Source organism: Hippichthys cyanospilos, chromosome 12, assembly GCF_059441005.1.
Source record: "Hippichthys cyanospilos isolate Australia breed blue-spotted pipefish chromosome 12, RoL_Hcya_1.0, whole genome shotgun sequence".
NCBI classification, from domain to species: domain Eukaryota; kingdom Metazoa; phylum Chordata; class Actinopteri; order Syngnathiformes; family Syngnathidae; genus Hippichthys; species Hippichthys cyanospilos.
The window spans coordinates 5,113,832-5,132,544 of NC_142380.1; the positions used below are offsets into that span (position 1 = coordinate 5,113,832).

The 18,713-nt window shown below is 44.6% G+C and overlaps 1 protein-coding gene across 1 annotated transcript; it reads left to right on the forward strand.

The window, feature by feature from the left end:
* The first annotated feature begins 225 nt into the window (after positions 1–225).
* Positions 226–18,669, forward strand: myo10 (myosin X). The gene is made up of 34 exons (XM_088429573.1): positions 226–346; positions 499–602; positions 1,022–1,151; positions 1,235–1,353; positions 1,470–1,616; positions 1,790–1,890; positions 2,448–2,514; positions 2,591–2,683; positions 2,831–2,899; positions 2,976–3,058; positions 3,193–3,301; positions 4,270–4,350; positions 7,103–7,227; positions 7,294–7,408; positions 8,095–8,201; positions 8,400–8,603; positions 8,969–9,008; positions 9,647–10,609; positions 11,011–11,131; positions 11,301–11,544; positions 11,674–11,769; positions 11,917–12,010; positions 12,095–12,150; positions 12,228–12,370; positions 12,449–12,649; positions 12,841–12,998; positions 13,119–13,245; positions 13,309–13,600; positions 14,524–14,731; positions 14,971–15,107; positions 15,202–15,322; positions 15,875–16,339; positions 17,031–17,222; positions 17,488–18,669. Exons 3-34 carry the CDS (start codon positions 1,028–1,030, stop codon positions 17,566–17,568), a joined length of 5,283 nt encoding a protein of 1,760 aa, XP_088285699.1. The 5' UTR covers positions 226–346; positions 499–602; positions 1,022–1,027; the 3' UTR covers positions 17,569–18,669.
* The last annotated feature ends 44 nt before the right edge of the window (positions 18,670–18,713 follow it).

Here is an 18,713-nt window from a genome sequence, read left to right on the forward strand (position 1 = left end):
GAAGGTGATTGTTCTTTGCTCTTATTTTTCAAACTAATCACGCATAGAGATTTGAATCCTATTTTACTACTGCTATCTGGCTGTTGAATTTTGTCAGTATTTGAACAAATTATTTGAGACACTGATTTAAGATGCTAATCATATGAATAAGTAAATAGCCAATACAACAGACAATAGCTACCAATACCATAATGGCTTTGCAGCTATTGATGGAAAGGGGCATGATGTTCAAGTGAGACATTCTTCTGTTTTCGGCTGCAGAACCGAGTAGTCCGACAGAACGCTGGCGAGAGGAACTACCACATCTTCTACGCTCTGCTAGCAGGCACCGACGACCAGCAGAAGGGTCAGTCAACTCGCTTGTTTACATCAGTAGCATTCCGTCGCAACTGTCTTGTTTGGGGGCGCACGGGCTCCCTCTAGTGGTACCTCCGAAACTAAAACTCTCTTAACTACTGCATCATGTCAAGTCCCCTATGTATTATTGTTGTGTTGCAGAAAGTCTGTGTCTGAGCCCGTCTTGCACGTATCACTACTTGACTCACTCCAGCGGCCCCCCCGACAACGCAATCGACGACAAAAGCACTTTTCAAGAAGTTTTGGTAAGCATTTCTGCGTTTGCCTCTTGAAAATAATTAGTTGTTCTTGTAATTGCCCTGATTTTTAATATAAGTAGGCGTGGGGGAGGAGCATTACCGTATCCCGGCATGGGTTGGATACGACTCATTATTTCAAATTATTGGTAATCTTGTGGCCATTTATGAGCCAATTAAAATGCAATTTCTATAAACATATGTCTAGAAATAGAAAATCGCTATTCATTTCATGTCATCCTAAAGGAAAATACTATGACCGGATATTTAGGTCTTTCTTTGGGGGAGGAGGGAGTGCCGTGGGTCTAAAGTACGATTGGTATCGTTACTTAGTATCGTATTGGTGATTATTTAAGACTTGGGTGCTCGTACTGGTAATGGTATGAAAAAAAGTAGTATTGAAATAAGCAGCATTTTTTTCCCTTCAGAATGCCATGCGGACAATGCAGTTCACAGAGGAGAACATCAACGAGATCCTTCGACTCTTGGCGGGGATCCTGCACGCCGGCAACATCCAGTTCGTGACGGCTGGAGGGGCGCAAATCACTTCGAAGTCCGGTGGGTTTCCCGCCGCTCCTCGTCCTCTCGCTAGAAGGTTATCCATGAGACTATTGGCCAGATTCTGTCCGTTTGATTGACAGCTCTGAATCGGACGGCGGAACTTCTGGGTCTGAACCCGGATCAGCTGGCTGAGGTTCTCACGCACAGGTCCATGATCCTCAGGGGGGAGGAGATCTCCACCCCACTCACTATCGAGCAGGTCAGTGTACCAAGAACAAACATCTGTATGCAATGTCATGCCATTTAAACCAAATATTTTGAATGGACAAAATGTACAATTGATGGCAATTTGATTTATTTTTGCTTCGCTCACAGGCGGTGGACTCGAGAGACTCCATGGCTATGGCACTTTATTCGCAGTGTTTCAACTGGATCATCCGACAACTCAACGACCGCATCCGAGGCAAAGACGACTTCAAGTCCATCAGCATCCTCGACATCTTTGGATTTGAAAACTTTGAGGTACGGGTTCAGCCATGCAACGATAGAATGTTTATTTGACTCTTTTTGGTCATCTAGTTTGTTTTGGTCTGATGAATGTTTTTAACATGTTTATGATTTGTCAAGAAGTATTGTTGACGGTGGGTTTTATTTTTGTGTGTGTGTGTGTGTGTGTTGTTAAATGTGTGTTTCAGGTTAACCACTTTGAGCAGTTCAATATCAACTATGCAAATGAGAAGCTTCAAGAATATTTCAACAAGCACATTTTCTCCCTGGAGCAACTTGAGTACAACAAGTAAGACGTGTGTGTGTACTTAAGTATCGATTTAATATTTAGGTATCTGTTTATTTTGCAATATTTAATGACTTGCCATCTGACAAACACTATATGTTTAAAAAAAAAACAAAAAAAAAACGTTTTTTAATAGTCCAGACATTAAATCCTAAGATACGAAACGTTAGTATCTGAACTTTCCAGGACTAAACTTTAGTTTTTTCAACGTTTGGTTTTTAATTTAGGTTTTTTTTTTTAAACACTGGTATCTAAACTTTACTATACTGAACGCTAGTATCTGGGATTGAATGTCTGGACCCTCAAAAAATTATTATTATTTTTTTTAAATTAAATATATAGTGTTTGTCAGATGGCAAGTCATTAGATATTGCAAAATAAACAGATACCTAAATATTAAATCGATACTTAAGTATCTTGGATTGAATACCTGGACTCTTAAAAAAAATGAAAATACGTCCCTGGCTATGGCACTTTATTCGCAGTGTTACAGCCCAAAAAAAAAAAAAAAAAAAAAAGTTAAAACGCTAAGCTAGCCCTGACCCTTGAACTCCCTGCAGGGAAGGTCTGGTGTGGGCGGACATCGATTGGATGGACAACGGAGAGTGTTTGGACTTGATCGAGAAGGTGAGCGCGCGTCATCCAGGGAGACAACATGACCACAGGAAAAGGATGCTGATTTTCCCGGCGCGCGTTTCCATAGAAACTGGGCCTCCTGGCTCTGATGAACGAGGAGAGTCACTTTCCCAAAGCCACGGACGACACACTTCTGGAAAAACTGCACAGTCAGCACTCGGTAAAAACACTTGTGACAAATGTTCCAGTCCCCACTGTATGTAAAGGACACTTTTTTTTAAAATAGTATAATACAGAAAATGTCATTTAATACAATTAAGTCATATAAATACATTTTAGAAGTATATGTTTTCGGTTTTTGTTCCAGAAAAATCCCTTTTACGTGAAGCCTCGCGTTGCCGTTCACTACTTTGGAGTCAAACATTACGCAGGAGAGGTAACGTCAATCTCACGCTCATGGATTCATATGGAATCGCTAACGAGATGTCATCGACGCGCGGCGTCGCATGCAGGTGGTGTATGACGTGAGGGGAACGCTGGAGAAGAACAGAGACACTTTCAGAGACGATGTGCTCAACATGCTCCGCGACAGCAGGTCCGTAATCCTAACCGTAGCGGCAGCGGTATTTGTTTTTTCCGGCATTTATTTCTGTCGTCTTCTTCGGATTATAACATCCTTTTCCTAGGAAGATAAAAGCTGTTTTTTTTAATGATGATGATGTGCGTCAGGTTGGATTTTGTCTACGACCTTTTTGAACACGTCCTAAGTCGCAACAAGCAGGACACGCTGAAGAGCAGCTGCAAGCATCGAAGACCCACCGTCAGCTCGCATTTCAAGGTCCGTCCCACAAGCGCACTTTGCGCTACATACTAGCCAACTAATTACTAAAGATGTGATCACTCTGAAATATTTTTTCCAGTCAAATACCCCCTAAATGAGCGCTAATTTCCGACAATGCACATCCATATGACACTTAACAAAATGCAGGCATACAACATATAGCAAGCAGGTCACTGTAACGCAATTTAGAAATAAGTGGTTTCATGTTCCAATTAATTTGCTCTTAGTATGAAAAGAACAATCTGCTGTTCTGCATTAAAAGGCATTTAATTAGATTTACTATCAGGGCCCGACTGATATGGAATGTTTTTTTAGGTTGATGCCGATTTAGGCACCAAAACTACCAATTACCAGAAAATAATAGTTGTTTACGACCAATCCATTTTTTTCTTTACTCCCAATTCATTTTTATGGGTGTCAATTATACATGCATTTTCACAAGCCGGATACCGATCCACCATGCGGAGCAGGGATCAACTGTAAATAGATGATTATTAAAATCAGTAACTAGTTGATATAAGGAATCACATCTCACCTAATAAAAATCTGAGAAAAACATTTTTATTTAAATTTAGATACGTTGTTTTTGTGGCAGATCAAAAATGTAATATAGTCATTGATTTTCTTTAAGAAATGCATTCCATTTACCTCCTGCATTATTTGAGACTAGTCCAAAGTGTTTTAATGAATTGTGTTGTTGTTTTTTTTTATGTTGTTTTTCTTTAATGACCAAATAATTTCAAAATAACAAATACAACATCGTCCATCCTGTTGCAAACAATTCAGGGTGTTCTCTAGTTAAATAAAAAAGCTTTGCTTCAAATTGCTACATTAGCATCTTTGCTGCTATCGTTAGCAGCTGGGTGCTTTACATTTATGTGCTAGGCCAAACTTGAAGAATGCACATTTATATGGGTTTGATGCATGCTTGCAGTGCAATGTGATTTTTTTTTATGTTGTTTTAGGACTCTTTGCACTCTCTAATGGCAACACTCAGCACCTCCAACCCATTCTTCATACGATGCATCAAACCAAACACGCACAAGGTGAGTCAGATGCAGACTTACTTGTATGTCGTCTGAAGATTCTCAGCAATGACACTACTGATTTTACTTGTTTCCTGGTTGTTAACGATGATGGATGATGTTATTAGAGGTATGAAGTGTAAACAATTAAAAATCTTAAAAAGATGAATTCTTCCCGCTGAAAATAACGGAATAGGTTTTGCGTTCCTTTGAGGTTTTGAACGATTAACAAAGACAACTTTAAACTTTTAGATCATTCACAATATGAACATTTATTATTGATGTTCCGCGAGATGAAACACACGCAGTATTGATTTTCATTTTATTACCTCGACCAAGTTCCCATTGGGGCTAATTCAAAGTCCTGGAAAACAGATCTCATTTTGCAGTTGGGCAAATGTTTAAAAGTCAAAAAAGGGTAGAGCTACAAACAAACAATTCAGGCCATTTAGAAAAAGACCTACTCTGATTTCTGACTATCCCTGAAGGCAGCACCGGACCTCATAGGGTTGATGTTTAAAAAGCCTTCTTTAAGATGCCAAAGTGCCCTAAAATGAGATGAATGGATTTGGGTTGAGCTCACGCAAGCCACACCCCCTCCAAGGCTACTTTGAATATGCACACACACACACATGCTCAAACGGCAAGCCCTACAAGTGGCTGGCGCAAATGAGCCTCAGCAGGAGACCGGTCGTCACGGCAACCACGGCCCTCCCATCTCCACACAGAGGGAGCGTTTCAAAGCCTTTGTTAGGTTAGTGTGCGTGCGTGCGAGTCTCTTACGCGGCAGAGTTGCGCGTCTTCGTTAGGAACTTTGCTGTCGGTTTATCGCTCCTGCTGCAGGAGTCGAAGCCAAGATGCACGGTGAGGCGGGATGCTGCATGCCGTGTGTGTGTGTGTACGATGGACAAGTGTGCAATGGAATGATGCTGTTGCATGACTATTAGTTGTTGTTTCAGTTGAAAGCAAATCGCGAATGAGTGATGCGAAATCTACTGCATATTAGAACAGCCAACATAGTCCAGTAAATGACATCTTTACATTGTTGATGAATTGCTTAGAGCAGTGTGTAAATTCTGCATAATGGAGCCGTTTTTATGTAAGTCTTGAGCATATAGCTAATTATCAATTGTTGATATCATATTGTCTTAAAAATTGAGTAATCTGTTAAATATGTAAAAACTGGTGTCAAAAAAGCTGTAAAGGTTCTGTCCATTTACAAGTTACTATTTTTTTTATTAAAATTACAATGGTTTTAGCAAATATAGACGATTTTAAGGTCAATAAATATAAAAAAGTATTTAATCGTTCATTAGTTTTTGATGTTACCATGGTTCATGAAGTGGCAGGTAAAAGCCCAGGTCAAGTTCACGTAGATGATATTATGGAAAAGTATCCCACTGCAGATCATGTCAAAAATGTTTTCTCTGTCAGCAATCTTCTACGCTTTTTTTTAACTTCCTCAAAGTCTCCAGGGAGTTGATGGCCACACCCACTTTTTTGTCTCCTTCAGTAACCTTCTGAACCCCGAGGCTTTTTAGGCACATTGTTGACTTGAACCCCCCCCCCCCCCCCCCACTCGCGTGTTTGTTTCCCCCTTCCGTAACATTCAACCCCACCAAACACAGATGTTTTCTAAACATCGCTGAATATTGACCATATCTGCTGTCATCACAAAACGGCGCCAAAGCTATTCGTAATCTGTCCTGCTTTTCGTGTACATGAGGGTGTAGAGCCTGAATAAAATCGAATATAAAAATTGTAAAAGTGACAATTTTGGGGGGTTAAGACAAAGAAGATGGATCTTCCGTAATTAGATTTTGGATTAAAAAGTGGTTTGAGTCAATCAAACATTAAAACCAAATTGTCTTGTTGCCCTTTTTCAATAACATATTTTATTCCTCTATTATGAGGAAAAAAGTTTAAAAAAATACATAATTATTTGATATTTTTGTTGCCAGTTTACCTGAGGAATGAATGATACCTAATTTTTTTTCCAATTATTTTTTATTAATTTCTCTGACAATGGCCATTCAAAGCACTTTTCTAAGTGCTTCTGTTGCCTGAAGCAGATGAGACCGAGGAAGACGAGACGTTGAGGATGTGCTTTTTCCGGACAGCGCCCGTCTTTGTGCAGCTGCCATATGCAAATGCGTATTATGCTAATGAGCCCATGCTTCTTAAAGGCTGACACTAAAGCATAGTGCAGATCTCTGATAAATGGAGGGTATTACAGCGGGAATCAAAGCTGCCTCTCATTGGGAGAACCCCCCCCCCCCCCCGACACCCTCCCACCCCCACTAACCCTGACACGAGACCCCAGCAAAGTGGCACCCTCTCTTCCTCTCGCCATAACGCCGCCCTTGATGGAATGTGTCATGACGCACGTTTTTAAACGTCTCATCAAGGCTGACCAAAGCCGTACCGCCACTGACGTTTTATTCTCAATCTCAAACATGCTGTTCATAATGCGCCATTCTGATCGTGCACACTTGTGATGGACAGTCACAGAGAACGCAGTCCACTTTCATTCAAATTAGCAACCCGCCCAAAACCAAGCCGGCATTAGCACTGTCCATATTTGCAAAAGCCACAAATTTTACGCTAGAGTTGAGTGACAATTACATAAATGTTGGCAATTTGAAGTTGTAATCATGTATCTTTTTGAATACCCAAATTACTTTAGGGTGGATTCAGAGTCCGATATGAGTGTATGAAAGCGTCAACACACGACCAGGCCTATGTATCACATGTCCTCTGTTTGTCCACTTAGATGCCTGACCATTTCGACCCGGCGGTGGTTCTCAACCAGCTGAGGTATTCGGGGATGCTGGAGACGGTGAAGATCCGACGCGCAGGCTTTCCCGTCCGCCGACCTTTCCAGGATTTCTGCTGCAGGTCAGTGGTCCCGTGTCACCCAGCGTCCCGGGCGGTGACTGACCTTTGTCTCTCAACCTCCTTCAGATACAAAGTTTTAATGCGAGATGCGCTGACTGTGGATGACGCCAGAGGGCGCTGCCTGGAGCTGCTGCAACGCTATGACCACAGCGCCACCGAGTGGCAGATGGGGAAGACTAAGGTAAACTGCAATCGTTTTTTTTTTTTTTTCCTTTACAGGTATGAGCAAGCAAAAATCCTTTGAACGTCTGTTTTCGATTAATAGATGGATCAGATTTTAAAAAAAAAAGAACTTTTGATTTCCATTCTTTTTTTTTCTAAAAAGCTGGACAGTATTTCAAATTGACAGAGCAGAAAATTCTCTCCATTCTAAACCTCTCAAACAAACGGCAACAAAAATGTCAAGAGTATTCAAGAGCTGAGAAAAACAGCACTCTGTCACAAGCTCCATTTTGAGTCTCATTAAAGTGCAGCGTCGCCACAGCAACCACACACACACACACACACACACGTGCACCAACAGGAGAAAAGCCATGTTTTCTTCCCATGTAAGAGGATTAACCCCCATGAGGCTCCTCTACGGGCCCTCCGCGCATCAATGAATGGATGAGCAGATTCGTGAACGGCTGAACCGTGTCACTAAATCACTCCTTTGGATCATGTCTGTTGTTGTTGGCAAGTCAACAAAAGGATTTAACGCATAGACTACAGAAAAGAGGGACTGGCCCTTTAAAGGAGAACTCAAGTCAAAACATTTTCTTGACAATAAAATGGTGTGTGCGTCTCCACTGGTCTTCGCACAGCATTCCGATGAATATTGCGTTTGTGGAATGTAAATGAAGCAGCAAAGGTTGTTTTTGTTCTCAGGTGTTCCTCAAGGAAGCTCTGGAACACCGTCTGGAGAAGCAGCGTGAGGTGGAGATGCTACGGGCTGCCATGATTATCCAGGCGCATGTGGCTGGCTACTTGGCCAGGTATTTTTTAGTTTTAGTTATTGTGGAGGGAAAAAAAATCATTTGAATGGCAGACTCATTCGAACATTAATGTTCAGCTGTCTAAAAATATTTATGCCACAGTGGCAGCTTCACATTTGTCATTTTTGTTCGTTTTTGCTTCCCCAAAACGACCCTTCTTTCTACTTTGTCATTTCCTTTTTCTACGCACGCATGCAGGAAGCAGTACCGTTGGTTGATGCGCTGCGTGCTGGTCATCCAGAAGAACTACCGTGCCTTCTACTGGCGCAGGAAGTTTCTGCTGCTGCGCTGGGCAGCGCTCACGCTGCAGACACGCCTGCGAGGTCACATGGCCAGACGCCTCGTGGGACGTATGCTGGATGAGAGCAGGGCCAGGAGGAAAAAGCAGGAGGAAGAAGAGAGGTTGTTTAACATATGACCAATACAGATATTTAACTTGACATTTTCAAGACCCATAAGATATTGTGTTCAATCTCATGTAAAATGGGACATCAGTGCCATCTACTGGCGATTGTGCATCAGTAAAGTTGAGTCCAAGATTGGATTAGCATCAAATTATCCCACGCCCACTGATGTTGCTTTTGTAAAGAAGCTCCTCCCCTGTTGGCAGCCATTTGTTAGTGTCAGCAGTGTACAAAACTGGGATGCGCTTTTACCCATCACTATAAAAAAAAAAATCTGTTTTGGAACCTATAAAATATATGACAAGAATATTTTTGGAAAAGCTTTTTGACAGATTAGCTCATGTTTGTGTTTGACGTTCACAGGGAGAGACGGCGGCTAGAGGAGGAACAACTCGCTCAAGAGGTACCAAAAAAACACTCAACTGGGGCTTAATCATTTCATCATTAATCATTTCAAAGCTATAATAAAAGTATTTTAGTTCAGCTCGGCCATCAATGTAAGTTGCAAGATGATTTGAAAAATGTATCGCATCGCTGCGTCAAGAACATAATAAAATGACCAGTAGTAAAGTTATAATTGTTATTTTGGACTCGTTCTGCCACAATGTTGCTCCAAAAACCCTCGTTAGAAAAATACCTATTGTTTTTAAGGAAGTATTGCTGAACTTATGCATGTCGACTAATGTCTTGGTATCTCAGTGGCTAAGTTTAGCCTGGGTTATAAGGGAGAGTCTTCACAACATGTACACATAAACTCCCAGTATTCTTTGTTTTGTATTTTAAGGTTTGTAAGATGAGGTTGAAATGTTTTGGGTTCTATTTTTTGGCAGATTTAGAATGATTTAAGATTCTATGAGCTTATAAACATTCATGCAGGAACCTAAATTGTCTATGTGAATTTACAGCATACTACAAGTCCAAAACAATACTTCTAGCCAAAGTACTCCTCCATCTGAGAGCATAAGTGTCATTCTTTAATGCGATGTTGACATCCGACATGATCTACCGGGCTTGGTCCTGATACAATCTTGTGATCTTCAGGCATCCAGGAGGCGTGAGGAGCTATGTCGAGCTGAAGAACTGGCGGCTCGCCTTTTGGACCAGCCTCAGCTGGAACAAAGCCACAGCTTGGAGAAGTCAGCAGAGATCTTAGATGAGGCTTCAGACACTCTGAAGGTGTCCTCAGAGACCTTGGGGGAATCTCCTGAGACATTGGGGGGGGTGTCATCAGACCTCTTGGAGGAGGACGACGACAACACCATCCGTCCTCAGGAGGCGTCCCAGGTGGAGGAGATCCTGCGCCTAGAGCGGGAGATCCAATCCCTGCAGATGAAGAAGGAGCGTCAGGAGCTGTCTTTGACGGAGGCTTCATTGCTCCGCCTCCAGCTGCTGCGCGACCAAGAGCTGAAGCGCCTGGAGGACGAAGCCTGCAAGGCCGCGCAGCACTTCCTGCAGTCGCTCAACTTCGACGAGATCGACGAGTGCGTCAGAAACATCGAGAGCTCGCTGGCCGTGGAGGCCGAGGTCAAGAAAGAGGAAGGGCCGCGGCCGGGTAGCGTGCAGGAAAATGAGGAGGATGTGGACGAAGGCTTCGGGGCGGACGACGAGGCCTTCAAGGACTCACCCAACCCCAGCGAACACGGACACTCGGACGGCCAGCGTACCAGCGGTATCCGGACCAGCGACGACTCCTCTGAGGAGGACCCGTACGCCAACGACGGCGTCATTCCGCCCCTGCCTCCTACCACCGTGCTCTTGCAGTCGCTGCCACCGCCTCCACCGCTCGCTGTCAGCTCGGCGGAGCCCCCGTGCGAGCTCATCCCGCCGGACGAAGACTCGGACTACGATCGAGACGACTACGATGAGGGTGCCGCGGCGTCCGCCGGCAGCCTGGCCTTCTCCAACCCTCGCAGCGATCAGTGGTCCTCCGACTGCCGTGCCTCCTCTGGAACCTACAACAGCTCAGGGGCGTACCGCTTCGGCTCGGAGGGAGCGCAGTCTTCGGTGAGTCACAAATCCGATTCGCCGACTCAGTGGTTCTACTAAGTACCGCTTTGCAAAACGTGTACTACCCCAAGTGCTACAAACATTGAAATCCAGAGAAGGTTTATTAGTGAAGTAATTGAATTAACTCATCTCCACTTTTTTTTTTTAAATAAGTTATGTGAAAAACATTATTGCATACTAAGTGCTATACATGCAGTAACCAAATAAACATATAGAAACAAAGACACATAAAAGAATTGTATACTGGTAAAAAAAAGTAAATAAAAACTGATGAAAGAACCACTAGAGGGAGCTTATGTTCCACTTGAGGTTTTCGTACACACTGCCTACCACTCATCCAAATGACTGCATTCAATCTAAAAATCGTTCTGAATTTGTTTGTGTTTTCACCCCGCCAGTTTGAGGACAGTGAGGACGACTTTGACAGATTGGACACGGACGACGAGCTTTCGTACCGCCGAGACTCCGTCTACAGCTGCGTCACGCTACCGTATTTCCACAGCTTCCTGCATATCAAAGGTATGTCTTGTGTCTCGGGCGCACACCTGGGATTGATAAAGAAAAACGGAGATCCGTTTTAGACTTCACAAAGGAATTTCAAACAAGACCTAGCTCATAAATTGGATACCGAAAGCGGGCCAGAGCCGTCTTTGCCGAGACCCACTCGATCTCTCTACCGCCCCCGCAGGCGGCCTGATGAACACGTGGAAGCGTCGCTGGTGCGTGCTGAAGGACGAGACTTTTCTGTGGTTCCGCGCTAAGCAGGAGGCGCTGAAGCAAGGCTGGCTGCACAAGAAAGGCGGCGGCTCGTCCACGCTCTCGCGACGGAACTGGAAGCGACGCTGGTTCGTCCTCCGGCAGAGCAAACTCATGTACTTTGAAAACGACGGCGAGGACAAACTCAAGGGGGTGTTGGATATGCACGCTGCCAAGTTAGTAAACCGTAATCTTCTTTGGGCCGAACCCTGACCTAAACCTGCACGGACACTGTTTGACCAAACGCAGCTAAGTTGGTAGCCAAACCGAAAAACCCAATTTGAGAAGTCATTCTGTTGTCGCAGTGAGGTGATCGATAACGCCAGCAAAGAGAATGGCATTGATATCGTCATGCCGGAGAGAACCTACCACCTGGTTGCAGAGACGGCTGAAGATGCCAGGTCAGTGGGACGGTTGACCGTACCAGTGGTTCTTTTTGATGATGACGAATACGTTGATCGTAACCAACGGCCATTATAATGACCATGACGACAATCATGTTGACGATAACTCAGATGTCAATGTGTTGATGTTCTCCCCGACTCCAGCCAGTGGTTCAGCGTCCTGAGCCAGGTTCACAGCTCCACAGAGCAGGAAATCGGCGAGATGCACGACGAGCAAGCCAACCCGCAAAACGCCGTGGTGAGCGCAACGGGGGAAAAAAAATCATCTTGTGCGATCTTTCCCAATGAGCGTAAATGAACAGAAATGCATCCCGTTTTTCAGGGTACCCTGGACGTGGGCACTATCGACTCGGCGTGCGCGTCGGACAATCCGGAGAGGTGAGGATGCGTTAAGCCCACCGCCAACGGGTAAACCGTTTTCAAGTCCCTTGATAAAGTTTTTCTCGCTCTCGCAGGCCCAACTCATTCGTCATCATCACGGCCAACAGAGTGCTGCACTGCAATGCCGACACGCCAGAGGAGATGCACCACTGGATCACGCTGCTGCAGCGCTCCAAGGGCGACGCCCGCGTCGACGGCCAGGAGTTCATCATAAGAGGTACCCAGCAGATCTTGAATATGACATCACTGCTCCGTGGCACTTATGTATGCAAGTCATATGTGTGTGTGTTGTCAGGTTGGCTGCACAAGGAAATGAAGAGCAGTGGCGGCGTTGGCAAAGTGCCGCTAAAGCTAAAAAAGCGCTGGTTCCTGCTGACACACAATTCCCTGGATTGCTACAAGAGCTCGGAGCGTGGCGCCCTCAAGTTGGGCACGCTGGTGCTCAACAGTTTGTGCTCGGTGGCGCCGCCCGACGACAGAGTCTTCAAGGACACTGGTCAGCACCTCGCCCCACCCACCTGCGTGCATGCTGCGTTTGCGGCCTTCTCATTATCGAAACTTTTGAATGAAAGAGCTTATGAAAGAGCTTCCTAAAGGACATATTTAACTCACCTATTTTTAAAGCTGATTGACCCGACTTGGTCGACTTTTCCCCTCAGTCCAATTCATCACATATGCACTTTTCAGGCTACTGGAACGTGATCGTCTACGGCCGCAAACACTCATACCGCCTCTACTGCAAACTCCTAAACGAGGCCACTCGCTGGGCTGGAGCCATCCAGAACGTCATTGACGCCAAAGCGCCTATCGACACGCCCACTCAGCAGCTCATACTGCAAATTAAGGTACGCCCGTGATGTTTGGTTGAGGTGATGCACTCATTAGGGTCACATTTGCAAGGGGCTCAGACCGGTGGGTTGGTTATGTGGGTTGGTTCTCATTTGTGTGCATGATTGTTTGCGTAGGAGAACAGCCTGAACTCGGAGGTGGTGGAACAGATCTACAAGAGGAACCCCATTCTGCGCTACAGCCGCCACCCGCTGCATTCGCCCCTTCTGCCGCTGCCCTACGGCGACGTCCACCTCAGCGCCGGTGCGTCCATCGTCATTGCTGGGCTTTTAGCCATGCGTGTAAATTGTGGTTTCCCCTGTTCAGGGCAGAGAATGTCCGGCAGCCTGCAAGACGAGGCACTGGCGGCGTTCACACGCCTGCGGCAGCTAGAGGGCGCCACCGACCCCGCGCCGATCATCCAGGCGCTCTTTCGAGCGTGCCGGGAGCCGCGCGCCCTCCGCGATGAGCTTTACTGCCAGTTAGTCAAGCAGACGCTCAGCCCGCCGGGGCCGCACAGCCCCGCGAACCTGGCCCACTGGAAGGCGCTTACTTGCGCCGCCTGCGCCTTCCTGCCCACCAGAAGCATCCTCGCCTACGTCCGCTTGCACCTCAAAAGGTACTGGCATGTTTTTTGTTGGGGTTTTTTGCGGCTAACTTTAGCTTTCTTCTACGGAATCTTGATATGGTGTAAGCACACTTAAACTCGTTTGAATGTTTATGTTCAAGTAGGCTAAATGCTAAAATGCTTTTTGCCATAATGCCATGGGGTGTTGACCTGTACTCGCTTTGCCTATTTCATACCAGTACATTTGAAAATTAAGTCATCTTTGTTTTTGAAATTCTTTATGGTTTTATTATCATGTCAGCTGTGTTATTTTTACTGTGTCATTTTTTTCCCTATAAAGCCACTGGGTATTGTGCATGTACAAAGCAATAGATTTTAGATATCTGTTTAGCATTTAGCTTACAGGTATGTACATTCAAACTTATTGCCAAGTACGTTGAAACTTGATTGCCACCCACTTCATTTTTTATGTCTGTTTTCCACTGTTAGATGTTATCATCTTTCTTCCTCTTTTAGAGTTGACATTTTCCACTGTTTTATCTTTTTTTCCTCCAACGTAATTTTTTTTCCCACTTTTCTCTTTACCAATGACACCTTTTTTCCCCACATTTTATTGACTTATGTGTAACTTCCTCATTTTCACCTGTTAACATTCTCTCTTGTTCCTCAGGGTTCACGTATTTTATTTTTTTGTTTTTCCCCTAATTTGCTTTCGTCCCCCTACAAGTACATTTGTGATGTGACCCTTTTCCTCTGTTAATTTATTTTTTACCACTTTTTTGCCTCATGGGTACCCTTTTCCGTTCTTAAAAAAAAAATACAAAGTCACTTCTTCCCTGTTAGTTTTTTTACACTCGCTATCACTTTTTTTCCACATGTTTCCTTCCATATGTTCCATTCACCGGCATCCCCCAGGGTTCAGTTCTAGGGCCCCGACACTAAATGACTAAACGGCAGACCTCTCCCCACTGCAGGACTCGAGAGTCCTTCCCCGGCACGGAAATTGAGCGCTACGCCGCCTTTGCTCTGGACGCGCTGAAGAAGACCCGTGGGCGGGAGACCGTCCCGTCGCTGGAGGAGATCCGGGCTGTGGCTGCACGGCGGGACATGAGCACCACCGTGCATTGTCACGGCGGCGGCTGCTGCAAGATCACAATCAATTCGCACACCACCGCCGGGGAGGTGAGACCCAGTTGCTGCTAGCTACATTGCACTTGACTTTTTGCAGCTTCAGTAAATTCACCCCAAACTTTTTTGACTATGCAAAATGGCAGATATTTCAAATTATTTCACTTCTTTTTGTAGAGGGAAAAGGAATTTAAAACTTTTCAACAAAAAAATCACTTGTGTGTTTGCCACTTTTCTGACCTCGTGAAAATATTGCGTATTAATGTGCGCATTGTTATGTGTACTTGTGTTAGGTAGTGGAGAAGCTGGTGCGTGGTCTGGCCATGGAGGACAGCAGGAACATGTTTGCGCTCTTTGAGCACAACGACGTCGTGGAGAAAGCCATCGAGAGTCGCACGGTGGTCGCTGATGTGCTTGCCAAGTTTGAAAAGTCAGCGCCACATGTTGGAACCGCACTCTAATTGTTCTTTAGTGATGTTGAACTGTCATACAAAAGATGGACGTCTTGTTTGTGTGTGCTGTAGATTGTCCTCCTGTCCAGATGAGGGCAGCACTGGCTGGAAGTTCTACTTCAAACTTTACTGCTTCCTGGATGTGGACAACGTTCCCAATGACAGCGTGGAGTTTGCATTCATGTTTGAACAGGTAAACACTACACTAAGTATCAGTATACCAGTATGTGTTCCTACTGTGAATTTCATCAAATGGTACATGTATCCTGAAGTGTACGTGAAGGTAAGAGGGGGTAGATGAGATTCTAACAGCGTTTCTGGAGGTATTCGAAAATCCAATTTAATGCTTTGTAATGCCGTGACAGGAACAGTACGTTTCTCTTTTCAAATTAAGAGCAAATTAATTGAAACATGAATTGTGTCGCTTAATTGTGTTTTGGTGACTGTTATATGACGGGCCAGGAATAAAGTACATGAGGTTGCATGACTTATCCTATGGACTTGCTGAATAAAATATACCTAAAAATAACATTACAATTAGTTACTAAATCAGACACAGATGGCACAACATTCTTTTGTTTTTTTTACCGTCCATGCTGGTTAAGGGGTATGTGGCTGACAAAGTATTTCACAGGGGGGGTTATATAGTTGAAAAAAGGTTGAGGACAACAAATTTGAGAATACAAGGTTGCTAGGGTGCATAAAGTGTTCCCCACAATGGTGAAAGATGCATTTGTGCGTTCAGGCTCATGAAGCAGTCATCCGCGGTCAATATCCAGCTCCCGAGGAGACTCTCCAGTTCCTGTCGGCATTGCGGCTTCAATACCTTCTGGGAGACCACAGCCCCCAGGCCCAAGTGCCAGAAATGGCGCAGGTGTTCCCTATGACTCGCCTGCGGGCCCGTGTGCAGAACTCCGCGCGGACCTTTGCTCCTGGCGGCGAGCGCTCCGGAACTTTGGAACGCAAGCGTTCTAGTTTCCTGGAGGGAACGCTCAGGCGCAGCTTGCGCGGCGGTTCCCTTGGCCGCCGCCGGTCGGACACCGAAAGTGAGCTGGAGGTCTGGATGAGGGAGGAGGCAGAGGTCGTCAAAACCGGCCTGCAGGACAAGTGGAGCAAGCTGCGCGGCGTCACGCGGGAGCAGGCCATGCTCAAATACATGGCGCTGGTCCGCGACTGGCCCGGATATGGATCTACGCTCTTCAACGTGGAGGTGAGTAATCCAAATCCCAACCCATACTTAACTATTGAGTCGCAAAAACGAATGGAGGTGACTGTTGTAGCCTGCTTTCTAGCATTGGGGGCTAAGGAAAGTTAGATTAGTGCTAACATGGTAAAGCTAACTGGATTTGCGGGTATAGTTTTGTTTTTCTTTGAAAAACGCTGATTAACAATTTGCGCTGCACAATCGAAAATATAATCGCTATCGCGGTATTGGCTGTCACAATTAATTAAGACGATCCTCTGCGATATTAACATTTGAAAATCCAGCTACACTACATGTCAAATCAAGCACTTTGTCATCCTACCACTAGGGGCAGAGTTTCCCACATGTCTGCATGGCAAAAGCCTCTGCTTTTCTCACCCTAATCTATTATTTACCTATGTGAAATGGCTTCATTTTTTTTATTGGTTTGCACTCAGCAAATAAGTTAGCTGTGTTGCCCTATGTGCCAAGTTTTTGCCATCATTAATTTTGCCATAATCGTGCAGCCCTACAATCAATGTACATTTTCCCCAAAAATGGTAAAAACAGATTCAAAATCTTCATAGGACTGCTATGTGTCTTTCAGTAGAGCTCAGTGCTGCCACTGGGCATATTGTGGCAGGGTGTTGTACTACATTGAAGGGATGTAACCCAAATTTCATTCTTGACTGTTCTGGTTTTGTGTTTTGTCCGTCAGTGTGGCGATGGTGCGTTCCCGTCAGAGCTTTGGCTGGGCGTGAGCCGCGAAGCCGTCTCTGTGTACAAGCGAGGCGAACCCTGGCCACTGGAGGTTTTCCCTTATGAGCGTATCCTGTCTTTCGGGGCGCCGTTTGCCAACACCTACAAGATCGCCGTGGATGGACGGGAACTTGTCTTCGAGACGCAAATGGTAAGGGTTAAAAAAAAAAAAAAAAGGCTATCACGCTTCAACTAAGTTTTTAATTATTTAGCCTATTATTTGTCTATAGGCTAATTGTTCAAATATTTTTTTCCTCTGTAATACTGTTTTTAGCATTTAGCCTGCAAGTTCGTTTGAATGTATTTGCCAGTCAAACATTTGGACTCCACATTGGCAGCTCCGCTTTTCCGCAATGCCAGGCTCCATAGTGGAGGTAACAAATAGAAAATGTGTCCTTGTCCTTTCTGCGGTCCAGGTGATGGCCATCGCCAAGCTGATGAAGGCGTACGTTAGTATGATGGTGAAAAAGCGCTACAGCAATTGCGGAGCCTGGTGAACCCCGAAAGTTGGCCCGGTCCGGTTCCACTTAGATCACATTCCCGGCAGCACTGTTGTTCCACGAGATTCCTGGAGCTCCGCTTTCCAGGCTGGACTAAACACAACTTTGTGCTCCACCAACCAAAAAGGACAGGACAAGATTTTGGAAATGAGTCTCCACACCAGCAGGGGGAAGCACTCAATTTTGCAACTTCAAGCTGTTCCAATTTTTTTTGTCATTTTGGAATTTTATGATTAGCACTAAAATCAAGTTTTCTTTGAGTAAGCGACTTTGAAAAGAATGTAAAAAAAAAAAAAGATGTAAATAAGCCGTTTGTGTCTTAAACATTTTGAGTTTGTCACCAAGTGTTCTGATTGGCTGACCGAGCAAGGGAAGGCCACACAAGTGCCTAAAAAAAAAAACACTATAAGTTACATTCCACTTGAACTGGGTTGCTATGGCGATCATCGAAGCACTTGCTGCTCCGACATGCTAATGCTAGCGTCAGCAGGCGTTATTTTGAAGCAGTATTTCTCCAACTTTTTTGGTACACCATGTATGGGAGATCTTTTTTTTTTTTCAATTAACGAAGAACCTCTTAAAATCCAAACGGCCACAAAACATGATTGAGTGTGCCTCCCAAACACAAAGGTTAAAAAGGTTGTAATTTCCATCGGAAAAAAAAACAAACATGGAAATGAGCGTGACCACTATACTCTCCTAAATTCCATAGCAATTTTGTGGGGAAAGTCATAAATAGAGAAAAATAAGCTGTACCCACAGTGGAACTCACTCACCTAGAACCATGGCTTTAAACAGACAGCCTGACCAAAATATTTTGAAAAAATGTTGGTTAAATGTGATTTTTTTTTTTTTTTTTTTACTTGAAGAGCCCGTTGAAACGACTCCGCCTTCACCTCAGCGGGCGGCGGGTCCATCCAAAGACACACACACACACACACACACACACGAGTGCCTTTTTTTGCTGTACATGTTTTTGGATGTTTTTGTGCAATGTTTATCTAAATCTATCTTCTCTGATGATGGTTGTACATTTTATTGCTTTAGTTTTTCTTGTTATGCTCTCCATTTGGACAATAAACATGATTTTTCTCAAAATCTGTGTCAATCAAATATTACTATCAACTGTAAATAACATAATT